Source organism: Lactuca virosa, chromosome 9, assembly GCF_052849685.1.
Source record: "Lactuca virosa cultivar CGN04683 chromosome 9, Lactuca_virosa_CGN04683_v6, whole genome shotgun sequence".
Taxonomy (NCBI): Eukaryota; Viridiplantae; Streptophyta; class Magnoliopsida; order Asterales; family Asteraceae; genus Lactuca; species Lactuca virosa.
The window spans coordinates 9,063,135-9,076,435 of record NC_136434.1 but is presented as its reverse complement, the minus strand read 5'-3'; the positions used below and the strand labels follow the sequence as shown (position 1 = coordinate 9,076,435).

General features: G+C 35.1%; 1 protein-coding gene across 1 annotated transcript; it reads left to right on the top strand.

The window, feature by feature from the left end:
- The first annotated feature begins 5,732 nt into the window (after positions 1–5,732).
- On the top strand, positions 5,733–12,765 carry LOC145136172 (autophagy-related protein 18g-like). The gene is made up of 8 exons (XM_079070353.1): positions 5,733–6,167; positions 7,177–8,085; positions 8,174–8,416; positions 9,150–9,926; positions 11,112–11,269; positions 11,371–11,495; positions 11,578–11,889; positions 12,425–12,765. Exons 1-8 carry the CDS (start codon positions 6,003–6,005, stop codon positions 12,427–12,429), a joined length of 2,694 nt encoding a protein of 897 aa, XP_078926479.1. The 5' UTR covers positions 5,733–6,002; the 3' UTR covers positions 12,430–12,765.
- Positions 12,766–13,301: the final 536 nt, after the last annotated feature.

Sequence of the window (13,301 nt, the reverse complement as noted above, 5' to 3'; positions counted from 1 at the left end):
TTTGACGTTTGGGTCAAATGAACAAATAAGAAGTGCAATTCTTTTACGATGTATAAAGGAGTTTTTTACAAAAACGTGGTAATTATAAAAAGAATTTACAAATGATGGTAGTTTTAAAAATATTTACAAAAAGATGGTAAAAGAATTTAATGGAGTTTTTTACAAAAACGTGGTACTTACAAAAATATAAGCTCAATAGCTTATATTTTATTACTAATAAATAAAATAAAATGGTCTCATCAGTCTACTTTCAACCTTTCTTCTTTCTTGAGTTTTCATTTCTTACTTTTTGGTTGGAATTTCACCGTTTCTTTTCCGTCGGCAACAACCAACAGTGTTTAAGAGATTATAACCTGAGAACTCGATGTGTGACATGTCTAAAACCAAGCATTTAAAAAGATCATGGAAAAGAAACAAGGCTTATATATTTTTTAACTAGGTAAAACCAAACATCGTAGGAGAACTAGTTGTGCGAAATCTCTAAAAGACTAAAACCATTAGTCAAGAATTTTCCGATTGCTCCAGAATCACTCTAAGAATGTAAGTAGACAACTACATTTAACTTAAGATCAGGATAGCGAGACTCGAGACTGTTACAAAACACAAATCTTGGAGAAATCTCGTATCTCATATAATTAAATGACAAGTTACAATTCGATAATGGTCGTAGAGAAGAAAAGCAAGCAAGTAGGAACTCCCGCTAGGAGCGAGGATGCCGCTAAACCGACAGACAAAAGCGACTCATGGCAAGGTCGTAAGGTACCGAAATATGAATTAGACTAAGATGATCCAAAGATTGTTGATCCAAGGGATTACCATAATTGTATTATGAGATAAACCTACTTAGACTAGAGGGAGTGGGTTGCGGCCCCTGCCGCACTTGAGTGCCACATCAGCAGGAACACCGCCCCCGAGGTGCAGTAAGGGGTGCAGTGTGGCATTCCAAGGGAGCACTCCTTCAAGCAATGTGATTGGTCTCTTTTGAATGATTTCAAGTGCAACAAACCATCTGCCCAGTTGTTGCATTGTATTATTATGATTTTTTAATAAAAAACAGCAGCACCCATCTTCCTAAAGAGATAGCCGCTGAGAAGGAGGGATGGAGTTACTCTCCCCTTGTGTATTTATTATTCACCTATAATGGGGAGAGGCTCCAGTTTAATGCAAAAATGGCAGCTCCGACGAGAAAGAAACCACAATTTCGAGGAAGAAGAAAACAAAAGTAGAGAGAAAGGATACATGCGGGATCCACTTCAATTATTTATGTTTTAATATAAAAAAGGACTCATAATTATTTTACCATTCTTTGGTAATTACTTTTCAAACTACAAGTACTTAGTAAATATTTTTCATAAATATCATGGCTAAGTTATTAAATCGTATAACATTTCAAACTTATTTTTTTAAGCATCTAAAATTCTTTTACCAATTTTATTTTCCTTTTTTCTTTTTAGTGTTTTACATAATGAAATAAAGAATAAATTATTGTATTAAAAAGGTATCAAATATATTACAAATTTTCTTAGGGAAAGATATAAAAGAGAATTTGTATTTTAATCATTTTATCAATTTTGTAACTTGACTCTATTATCTTCTAAAGTGATTTAACCATTATACTTTTTAGACCGTTTATAGAGACTATTATAATTTATAGTAACTGTTTTATTGATTTGGCTGATGATAAACCATTTAAGCTCTTTTTACAAGTGAAGCATAATTTTATTAGTGTTGCAAGATTCTGAGTGAATCCAAGGCATCTCCTCAAGTCCTTTCTGTAACATCCCAAAAATCATAGAAATATTTTTTTTTTCATAAACATCTCATTAACCATAAAGTGTTTACAAAAATCATTGTTTCAAAAGTATATGTAACATCCCGTTTTCCGAAGACGGTGGGCCAAGACCTAAGAAATCAAATAAGGATTTGGAGGAAATGCTCAGCCACGACGTGGGGCATGGTGTCCACAGTGTGGCGTGGAATTTAATGAACACGTGTTTTCAAGTGCCACCACGACATGGAAATGGATGGCCACGACGTGGAACCTGTTCAGGTCCAAGCCCACAAATTATTAGGGTTTCATCCATATTTAAACATCTTAACCCCCATTTAGGTCACCTTCTTCAGCCTCCATCCCTTAATCTCGAAACCCTAGCCTTCATCACTCTTGAAAGTTCATTTTTGGTGCTTTGTTGGTATTCTTTAAAGGAGAAGGAAGTTATTGGTGTGGCTTATCACCTTGTAAGCAACATATATCTTCTAGCACGTCTTTCTGGACTTGGGTGAGTGTTCAAGACTCAATCCTTTCCTTGCTAAGTTGATAGATCTTGGATTTTGGTCCCTTTTCTTCATATCTTGTGGATTTTGGAGGGTGGGATCTCATAAAGTTTGCAACTTTATGAATCCCCAGGTCACTTGGACTATTTGGCTCTTTGGATCTGAAGTAGAATTGAGTTCTAAGGCCATACAAGGAATCTTGGCCCTTTTGCCCTTGTTTTGACCTAATAAGAGTTCAAGGCATGCATTAGACATGCATGCCTGAAAAACACGAATTTTTATGATGGAAATGGTGCAAGAAACCCTTTTGGAATTGTTGGTCAATAGATCTTATAGGTTAAGTGCTTATTGATTAAGGCATGTCATGTTTTTGCCCTATTTAGACCTAGGAGTGAGATCTCTATCTATTGGAGGGTCTAAAGGGATAAAGTTGGAAACTTTATCCACTTGGACCTTAGAAAGGACCGGATCTGAGTTTTGGAGCCCTTGAAGTTGGAAATGAAAGTGACTTAATGGTTTAAGCTGCCCATACCAGTCCCCACGACGTGGCTCAGGTCACCACGACGTGGCGACTGGGTCTAGGCAAATTTTCTTTGTTATAAGTTTTGAAACCACAAGGGTCATCTATGAGGTTTTTTAAACTTATGGACTATATCCCAGATTTCGGGAAACCACGGGGACCATCTATGAGGTTTTGTCTAAAAATTATATTGATATGTTTTTCATGGAATTACATGTTGATATATTGATATGTGGAGTTTAAATAGTCTATTTGTGAATGTTTTTACCATAAATATATAAGTTAACTTGTGTGCATTCCAACCGTTTGATGAAATGCATAAACTAAATATGTCATATATTATTCACATGTGAATTTACCATATGATGTAATATTCACATATGATTATATCATGTAGCATGCAAATATGAATATATCATGTAATATTTACATATAAATATAAGATATAATTATCACATATGAATACACCAAGTGATACTCATATGTGAATATGCAATATAATTACCGCATATGAATATATCATGTGATATTTACATGTGAATATACCATCACACATGATTCAATATATGTTTATCGAGAGTATAAAACTAAGATGTTTGGTTATATGTTATTTACATGTGAAGAACTTATAAAAATTACACTCACATATGAATGTACCATGCATTATTCACATATAAATATATCATATAATTTATAAGATCTATATTCATATGTGAATGTACAAAATAAGGAGAACATACAATGTAATCATCACATTTGAATATATTCACAAGTTAATATACTATATAAAATAAAATATATCATATAATCTTCACATATAAATATACAATATAAATATAATATTTACATATGAATATAAAATATAAACAAATATATCATGTAATATTCACTTATGAATATACAATATAATTAAAATGTACCAAATAAACATATATTCACGTGTTAATAAAACTAACAAATCATAATGATGTCAGTTTAGTAAGAATGAAAACTTAGTGACATTATCATAAATTTTAACACAATAATTTTCTAGTTTCGGATTTAGATGAAATTTACATAGTTTATGTAAAATGGTGTGATTTACAAAATTCACATTTCACCAAACACCCTTTATTCTTTACTTAATGATTTATTTAAAGAGTTTTTGATAAATCAACTCCTAATTACACATATAAGCACCATTTGTCAAATACTAAAATTAATATATCATTTTTTAAAGTTTTGATACCGAACAAATTAAACCAAATATCTTTTTAAAACTCCATTTTAACATCCAATAAGCTAATAAATATTTTTATTGAAAAAATATAAATAAGCAATTTCAAACACCCCAAATGTTAAAACTTAAAGTTTTTTGACTAAACTGCAAATTTGGTCCCTGTGGTTAGCAAAAAAATGTGGATGTAGTCCAAAAAGTTTCCAACTTGCACCACTGGTCCAAAATCACAAACTTTTCGTGGATTTGGTCCCTGAACAATTTTGAAATGACTCTTTTACCCTTTTGATTTGTTTTTTCTATTTTCTTTATTAATTTTACTATTTAAATGTTTAAAAAAAAAATCCTACCCCATCCATCCTTCTTCACCGGTAACCTCTCTCTCTCTCTCTCTCTCTCTCTCTCTCTCTATCTCCACCTGCAAAACCCTCTTTCTCTCATCGTCTTCTTCATCCCTTCAAGGACAAAAACACCAGGTAACAAAATTTTAGAGCCACCTTAAAAAAACCTTAAGCCATCACCATCATTGGAATGATTCCCTAGAACCGGAGCAGTTTTTGATCTCAAATGGAATTCCCCCAAAAAACGATTCTCATGGAAAATGGGGTCTCAATCTTCTAAAGCATCCTAACCCACCCTCCAAATTCGTAAACCCCACCCTCCCTTTATCTATTGGGTTCATCACACACAAGAACAACCACGAGTTAAAACCTATATCTGCAATACCTTTCGATGGTGAACTTGAGTCACTGTAAAGAATCAGAATCTGCATATTGGACCTTCAAGAAATTGAATCAGAATCTGAAGATTGGGTCGTCAAAAAATTGAGATATGGAAATAATGGTGCTGAACAAGTGCTTGATAATCAGACCTTCATCACATACATACACCGATGAACACATAAATTGACACCACCTGAGCATCTAAAAACCCTAAAATCTCGGATCTGAACAACTACACACATTCACTGATGGTCGCTTCGCTCTTGGAGGTTCACTGAATGAAAACCTAGCTCCGACGGTGAAAATCCTTTGTTGGAATGAGAGACTCAAGAAAGAGAGTAATAGAGGGAGGTGTTGGCTTATCAATGTTCTCAATCTGGTTTATCAGTATGTGTGTGTGTGTGTGTTTGTTGAATTAGGAAGAGAGAACGAGAGACGCAAGAGAGAAAGGTATGTGTGTGCACATATGTGTGTTTAATTTGCATCAGTTTTTCCAAAACTTCATTATGTGTGCTCATACGTGTTGAATCTGCATAATCTTTTCCCAGAACTTCATTGTGTTCATAGTTTATGTATGTGTATTAGTGTATGATTGTGAATTAAATCAGTAAGATAGGGGTAGGGTTATCGGCGTAAGAGGTGAGGGTAGGAGGGGTGTTGATAATATTTTCTTTTTGCTTTTTTTTCAACTAATGAATTACTGAAATACATAAAAAAATGGAATAAACAAAATGGAAGGGCAAAATAGTCTTTCTAATTAATTTTAAATTTTTCAGGGATCAAAACCACAAAAAGTTTCAGCTTTTGGACTAATGATACAAGTTGAAAACATTTTGGAACTTATCCACACCTTTTGGATAACCACATAGACCAAAAATGCAGTTTTATCTAGTTTTTTTTAGAAAATTTTAAATGTCGTAATCTTTTGTGTATTTTTTACGAGCAAATAATATTTGTTTTTTTTAGATTCACTCGCTCACCTGATTTAAAATGGAAGTAATCTGACCTTGGGAGAAATCAACTCAACAATAGGAGGCTTTTGAGGAACACAAAATTTTGGGAAATCTTCAATCAAATCTTCAAGTCAAACCTAAACCAAGAACACACTTGCGATTACTTCCACGACACAAAAATCAATTCGATTACGCTCTCGGATGATCATAGTTGATAGGCTAGAGGCGTCAGCTACGGCGGTGGTGGCGGTGGAGGACGGTGACGGAATTTTTTTCACTGCTGAGTCGGTGGTGGTTGGGAGAGGTTCAGGTGAGGGATGAAGAAAGGCAAAGGAAAGAATACCGGATTGTTGCCTAATTCTTTGAAGATTATATCTTCTTGTATTAAGACCGTGTCTACTAATGCTAGCACCGTCGTTCGTTCCGCCGGTGCTTCCGTCGCGGCTTCGATTGCAGCTTCCGGAGACGATCAGAGAGATCAGGTGTTTGTTTTTCTGATCGACGTTATATACTTTTTACTATATATGTTAAATAATTGCCTGTTGAGTATTTTTGGCTGTACGATTAGAATAATCACGCTGGATGATATCAACTGGAATACCTCTTAGCATCGGCATGTTTGTTAATAACAACTCTGTGCAACCATGAGCTAATTTGTTAATTTACAAGTCCATGTGATGTTGTTCAAGCATAATAGGGCAGTGGAAGGCTATTGGAGTCTGGACAATATTTGTTTATAAGTAATATTAATCCATGAATGTATGATGCAAAGCTAAATAGAAATATGCACCATGGGAGCTGATGTATGACAATATGAAAAAATTCCTTGATTCCTTCTATGTCCGCTAAGTATCTGCTGAGTACTTTGGTTGTATGACTAAAGTAAGTATGCTGGATAAGATCAAGCGAAATAGCTCTTAGCAATTGTCATGTTTGTTTATTACAAATCTGTGTAATTATGATTCATCGGCTGATTTGAGAACTTAAAAAAGTTCGTATGACGGTATTTGTGCTTAATAGGACAATGGACTGTGCTACTATGTCTTCAACTTTTATAAGTACATAATTCCATGAATGCATGATGCAAAGATAAATGGACTTGTACATCATGGATGTTGATATATGATTCCTTTTTGGTTGTACACTTGTATTATTGAAGTAAGTATACTGATCAGATTAAATGATTATCATTATGTTTGTTAATTACAACTCTCTGCAGTCATGAGCAGATATGAAAACTTATAATTCATGTCATGTGTTGGTGCATAATAGGACACCAGAAATGATCTAGTATGTCTTGGAATTTGGATAATATATGTTTGTAGGTATAAGAATTCATTCATAAATGCATGATACAAAGATAAATGGAGTTATTGATCATGGGCGGTATTATCATATGTTAATTACCTGTCTGCTGATTATTTTTGGTTCTCCTTTTTATTCTCAAATATTTCTACTGCCACTATCTTAAAAAAAATTGATGGTAAACAGGTAACATGGGCCGGCTTCGACAGATTAGAAGTTGGCTCCACTTCCTTCAGACATGTTCTATTGCTTGGTTATCAGACTGGTTTTCAAGTGATTGATGTGGAGGATGCATCTGATTTTACTGAGCTTGTTTCAAAGCGTGATGGCCCTGTCACTTTCCTACAGTTGCTGCATATTCCTGCAAACCCTGATGGCAATGAGAAGTTCCTACCATTACATCCGTTACTAATAGTGGTTGCAGGTGATGAAGCCACGAGGCCCACACCCACCATGGGTCAAAATCGAAGCTATTTGAGTCCACCTGGCAGGGATGGTTCAGTTGTGTCTCATCATCAGTCAGGAGCCTCTGTGGGTTCTACTGCAGTGCGGTTTTATTCCCTTCAGTCCAACTGTTACGTGAAGGTTCTCAGGTTCAGGTCAACTGTTTTTATGGTCAGATGTAGTCCTCTGATAGTAGCTGTGGGTCTTGAAAAAGAGATACACTGTATAGATGCAGTCACACTTGAGAATAAGTTCACTGTTCCAACCTATCCAGTTCCTCAATTTGGAGGACAAGGAATGGTTGGAGTTGGAGTTAACATTGGGTATGGTCCATTGGCTGTGGGTCCACGGTGGTTAGCTTATGCTTCAAACAAACTGCTTGTATCAAACACAGGTCACTTAAGCCCGAAGAACCTTACTCCTGGTATTAGCCCATCCACCTCACCAAGCAATGGTTCATTGGTGGCTCGTTATGCAATGGAATCAAGCAAACAGTTGGCTGCTGGAATTATCACCCTCGGTGACAAAGGCTATAAAACCTTCTCTAAATACTATCCAGAGATGCTCCAAGATCGTCCGGGTTCTCCTATGACATCAAATCCAGGATGGAAAGTTATGAATGCTTCTTCAGAAGTAGATAATGCGGGCATGGTCAGTTCTACTGACATTTTTTTTAGCAAGGATTTAATTGATCTTTCCCTTGTGGATGAGAGATTCACTAATTATATATTTTCTGCAGGTCATTGTGAAGGATGTTATTTCAGAAGCTGTTATATCACAGTTTAGAGCTCATTCCAGTCCACTGTCTGCATTATGCTTTGATCCAAGTGGAACCCTTCTAGTTACAGCCTCAATACATGGCAATAATGTAAATATCTTCCGAATCATGCCTTGTACTCGAGGTGGTTCTAGCAATCAAACCCATGACTGGAGTTCCTCTCATGTGCTTCTTTACAAACTGCATCGTGGCATAACATCAGCTGTTAGTACACAATTCTTTTTCTATTTCTTTATGTAGAGGTGGCAATTTCGACTCATTTACCTATAAATGGGTAAAATGAAAAGGGAATGGGGTCACCCGAAGTGCAACCACAAGCATACAACCTCATCAATCTCTTTTTACAATCTGGGGCGTATTTGGTTTGTGGATTCTAGTGGAATCGGTGGAATTGGAATTTGAGATTCTATTCTATGGTGTGTTTGGTTGCCAACTGGATTGAATCTAATTCTGTCAAATTCCACATTTGATGGGTTCCTAGGGTTGGGTGGAAGGAATTCAATTCTATTCTCTCTTTTCTATTAATAGACCAAAATACCCTCATTATTTGTATTGAAATAAAAAAAAGTAAAAAATTAATTATTAGCGAATTTAAAATTTATTCAGTTCTTGCTATTGAATTCCATTCCCTTTCCCGCCAACCAAATACATAACAGATTACAATTCCCTCATATTTCAATTCCTTTGATAGATTTCATTCTATCCAAAAACATTCTGCAAACCAAACGCCCCTTAAGTTTTTGTTATAATAATTTAGCTTTTGTAATCATGTCTAACAATATTTATAAAATTGGACAAAAAACATTTACTGGTCAACCCAACCTCACATTAATTTAAGAAAACCCGTTTTGCCACCTCTAATATAATTTTTTAGTATAGACATGCCCTTGGTGGCACTCATTTGCTGACTTGATGCTTCATTTTATATGTTTGACAGGTTATCCAAGACATAAGCTTTAGTCGCTACTGTCAATGGATTTCCATTGTTTCATCCAAGGGTACTTGTCATGTTTTCGCTCTATCACCCTTTGGCGGTGACACTAGCTATCGGAATCATGGATTCCAGAGTCGATCAGTCAATCCCGTTCGATCTCTCCCATGGTGGTCAACCCCGTCATTCGTCATAGATGAGCAACCTTTACCACCTCCACCTCCTCTTACCCTTTCCGTAGTTGTTAGGATCAAGAATACTAGTTCTGGATTTCTCAATTCCGTCACCAATGCAGCTTCTTCTGTGGTCGGAAAGACACAAATGCCCTCTGGTGCTGTTGCTTCTGTTTTCCACAACTCTATGGCTTACCGTAATCATGATGTTTCAAAAAACAGTAATTCCTTGGAATCTCTGTTGGTTTATACTCCATCTGGATATGCAATTCAATATGAACTTCTGCCATCAATGGGGACCCAGATTGATGTTGGTTCAAGAACTCAGTATCAACTGGGCCAAGATGAGGAGTCAGGAGTGATATTTGAATCTCGTCAATGGTGGCAAGTTTGTAGGAGGTTGGATTCTCCAGAAAGGGAGGAATGCATTTCGGTTACTGGCCAAGGCTCTAAAACGTCATTTTACAACTCCAGAGGTAATGTCAGCATGGGTGGTCAAAATCTGGTGAAAAGTGATGCAGTGAAGCGAAATGATAGAGCACATTGGTTTCTGTCAAATGCTGAGGTCCAAATAAACTCTGGGAGATTACCAGTATGGCAAAATACCAAGGTATACATCTTAAACTCTTAGTACATGTGGAAAAATGGGTGGGTCGGGTAACAGGTCAAAGCAGGTTCAAGCCAAAATGGGTAAACTTTTAGTTTGAGCTAAAACGGGTTGGGTCAGCCAGCAAATGCTTTTTGTCCATGTATTTAGTTTTATAGATAATTGAAATGATAAATGTTATGTTATTACAAGAAAAACCTAACATGGTAACCCTTTTTCCAGATAAGACCTAAAGTTATTTTTTTTTACAATTGAAACCAAAAGTCTGACCTAACCTTTTCTTTTTTGACTTTTTAACTGTTTAAAAAAAATTAGGTCTTTTCTGAAGAAGTGGTCAAAATATTGTGTTTGTTATGCAAATAAGCATAAAATCTTATTTGCATAAGCGACACAACAATTTGATCACTTTTTTGGAAAAGACCTTTTTTACCGGATGGAAACCTGTAAACTTTTGGTTTAAATTGTAAATAAAAAATAAAAAAATAGGTCTTGTCTGAAAAACGGGTCAAAATGTTAGTTTTTTTTTTTTTTTTTTTTTTAGAAAAAAAATAACATTTATTATAAAAGCAATTAATCTATATTTTGTTCCTCGTTCTGGAAAAGTCGTTTTCCTTGAAAGCCATTTGAGAATTTAGATTTCCATAACTTTTCGTAAAAGTCATCTTAGAATTCTCTTACCCTCTAAAAGTTCCATGAAAGTCATCTTAGATTTGTTGGCTTTCCATAAAATCTTCAATAAAAACCACCTAAGGCTTGACTTTCTATAAAACCCATCAAAGACTTGTTAATTTTCCATAAAGTTATCCATGAAATCCATTTGAGATTTGTTAACCTTCCGGAAAAGTCACTATATAAAATCTGGAATAGCTTTCATGGAATTTAATTTTTTATAATGGATTTTCCGGGAAAAGGAGCAAAGAATAAGGGATTTCGTGGCATTTCCCTTTTTTAAATGCATGTGCATATGTTTTAGGCAATTTTTGACCCATTTGGCACGATCTACCCATTTTGACCCTTTTTCTTTCTAGTGACTTTTTTTATTGTGACCCATTAGTGATAGAATATAACCCAAGTCGACCCATTTACCTATACATGGGTCGAAATTGCTACATCTAAATATCTAATCTTAGCATACTTTTAGTTTGATGCTGCTCTATTTACGACTGATTTGTTGTGTTTTTTGTCCAGGTGCATTTTTATGCGATGAGATGTGTGAATTTGGAGGGATTTGGAGGTGGAGAGGCTCAGATTGAGAACATTCCGTGTTATGAAGTTGACATAAGAAGAAAGGATTTGTTACCAGTTTTGGAGCATTTCAATAGCATCAAATCAGGCTGGGATGACAGGTGATGATTGATTATATTTATTTGGCTGGACACGCGAGGGTTTTAGATATTGGATTAATAATAGTCAAATAAATTTCTTAAACTGTATTGATTTGTCCCAGAGTCTATTCTGCCCAAAAAAATCCCACTTTGGAATCCGGTGAAGATAGAGAGAAGGCCAGTGATGAATCTGTCATCTGTCTTTCAAAGCCAGCATCGGTTAGCTCTACTGAAAGCTCGGATGGAGGTATAAAAGAACTTGTATTAACATAAAATATAATCTAAATCAACTGATCTAATGTGATATTTTGGAACTTTTTTTTCTTCAGGATCATCCCGAAGGATTGAAAATTTGCTTGATCTTGATCCAGTGAACAATGGCAGTCGAGTAACAAGCACCCCATTCTTAACAGCCGACCATTTTGATATCAAGGAAGTGGGTAGTGTGTCTCCAGTTGAGAAGGAAGCGGTAGATTTTGAAGGGTGTTTTCAGGAGGGTTACTGTAAGGTGGTTGAACCGGGTCCAGGTGGTTGCAACATAATCGGTTATGGTCAAACTGATGGCGATGGGAGGGACACCTCAGAGAATGAAGGGGAGGAGGATGAACTGCTTGGTGGCATGTTTGACCTTTCTGAAGAAGGTAACCAACTACACATTTTGACTTTTCCATTCAAATTTAATTACTTCCTGGGCCAATTGCGGGCGGTTTTATATTTTTACTTAAACAGTCGATGGGTAAAGTTAAAAACAAAAATTGTGAAAATTTACCAAACTTACCGGACCCACCCACCCTTACTTCCAAATTCAAAATAGAATGTCCTATCATTTCTATTTGTATCGATTAGAGGGTGCCAATTTCGTCCAATTGACAAAAATGGATCAATTTTTGGGTATACTTTATCCCATCCAACCTGTATTCAAATAGTTGCAAACCTCTCCAATCACTTTATTATTATTTTTTGTAAATTAAGTTATTATTGTCATCATTTAGTTTTTGTAATCACATTAATAGTCAATTCATAAAATTCAAAACAAATGAACAAAAAGTATTGACTCGTTTACCCACCCTGTCTATTTTGCCACTTTTTTTTATTGATTTTTGAAATTGGAAATGTTTAGTATTTTTGACTTTTGACTAAGTAAGTTGACCTTTTGTATCTCAAATGGAACAACAGGTTGATACATTAGTTGCAAGATGCATCCGAATCCTTTGATGGCAAGGTTAGGGTGGGGGTGATCTCTTGCTCTTTATCTTTTCTCAGTTCTCATGTATATTTGTGAATAAATGACAAATTTTATGTTTTTTTTATTTTTATTGTGGGTCTGGTATTGGGATTTGGGTCATAGGGGAACGACTTTTGAATTCCTTCACTCCATCAACTCAAGTTTCTCTGCTTAGTTTGTTTGCTGGACGTGATCAGTGTGAAAGTTCTCTACAAAATGTATAAAAATAAATCTGTATATTTTTTATTCAAACAGAAAAACAAAATAAATTCAAATTAAGATTTTTTTTTTACTTACATAGTTGCAACATGTTTGTCTTTTATGGCATGATGGTTAGGGCTGCGATCAAGTTATTTGAGCTCAAATCTCATATAGCTCCAAATATGTAACTAATCAAGTTTGTGAATATAATGACTTGACTAGAATTCTTATCAAAGTTTCAACCCATAGGTGTAATATTTGGGGTTATTTTGTTTTATTGAACATAGCTTTTAAAGATACTTTCTAGTTATTCAAGTTTTTACATGTTTCATTTATTGAAATGGGCTATAGCTACACATGTTAGTCATGTGTTTATCGGTATATTTTCTCACTGGAAAATCGTTGTGATATTGGTGATGTGAACATAATTATGATTTTTTATGAATCGACTAGTTTGTTGCCTTCTCAAGAGTGTACGGGGTTATTGATGTTATTTTGATACAAAATAATATTTTGTCCATAAAATAAAGAAAAACTTGATAATTGATACTTGATAGTAAGAGATGTGAGGACTGAGGACCCATGGGTTAGTTGACTAACCTAATCTTCAAAAGGAAAGGTCAAAAA

What these genes read in the sequence shown, in the direction of transcription:
- LOC145136172 (XM_079070353.1), top strand. Translation starts at nt 6,003, where the DNA reads ATGAAGAAAGGCAAAGGAAAGAATACCGGATTGTTGCCTAATTCTTTG. An exon ending in ATCGTGGCATAACATCAGCT is followed by an intron (nt 8,417 to 9,149) that starts GTTAGTACACAA and finishes TATGTTTGACAG; the next exon opens with GTTATCCAAGACATAAGCTT. An exon ending in AAATCAGGCTGGGATGACAG is followed by an intron (nt 11,270 to 11,370) that starts GTGATGATTGAT and finishes GATTTGTCCCAG; the next exon opens with AGTCTATTCTGCCCAAAAAA.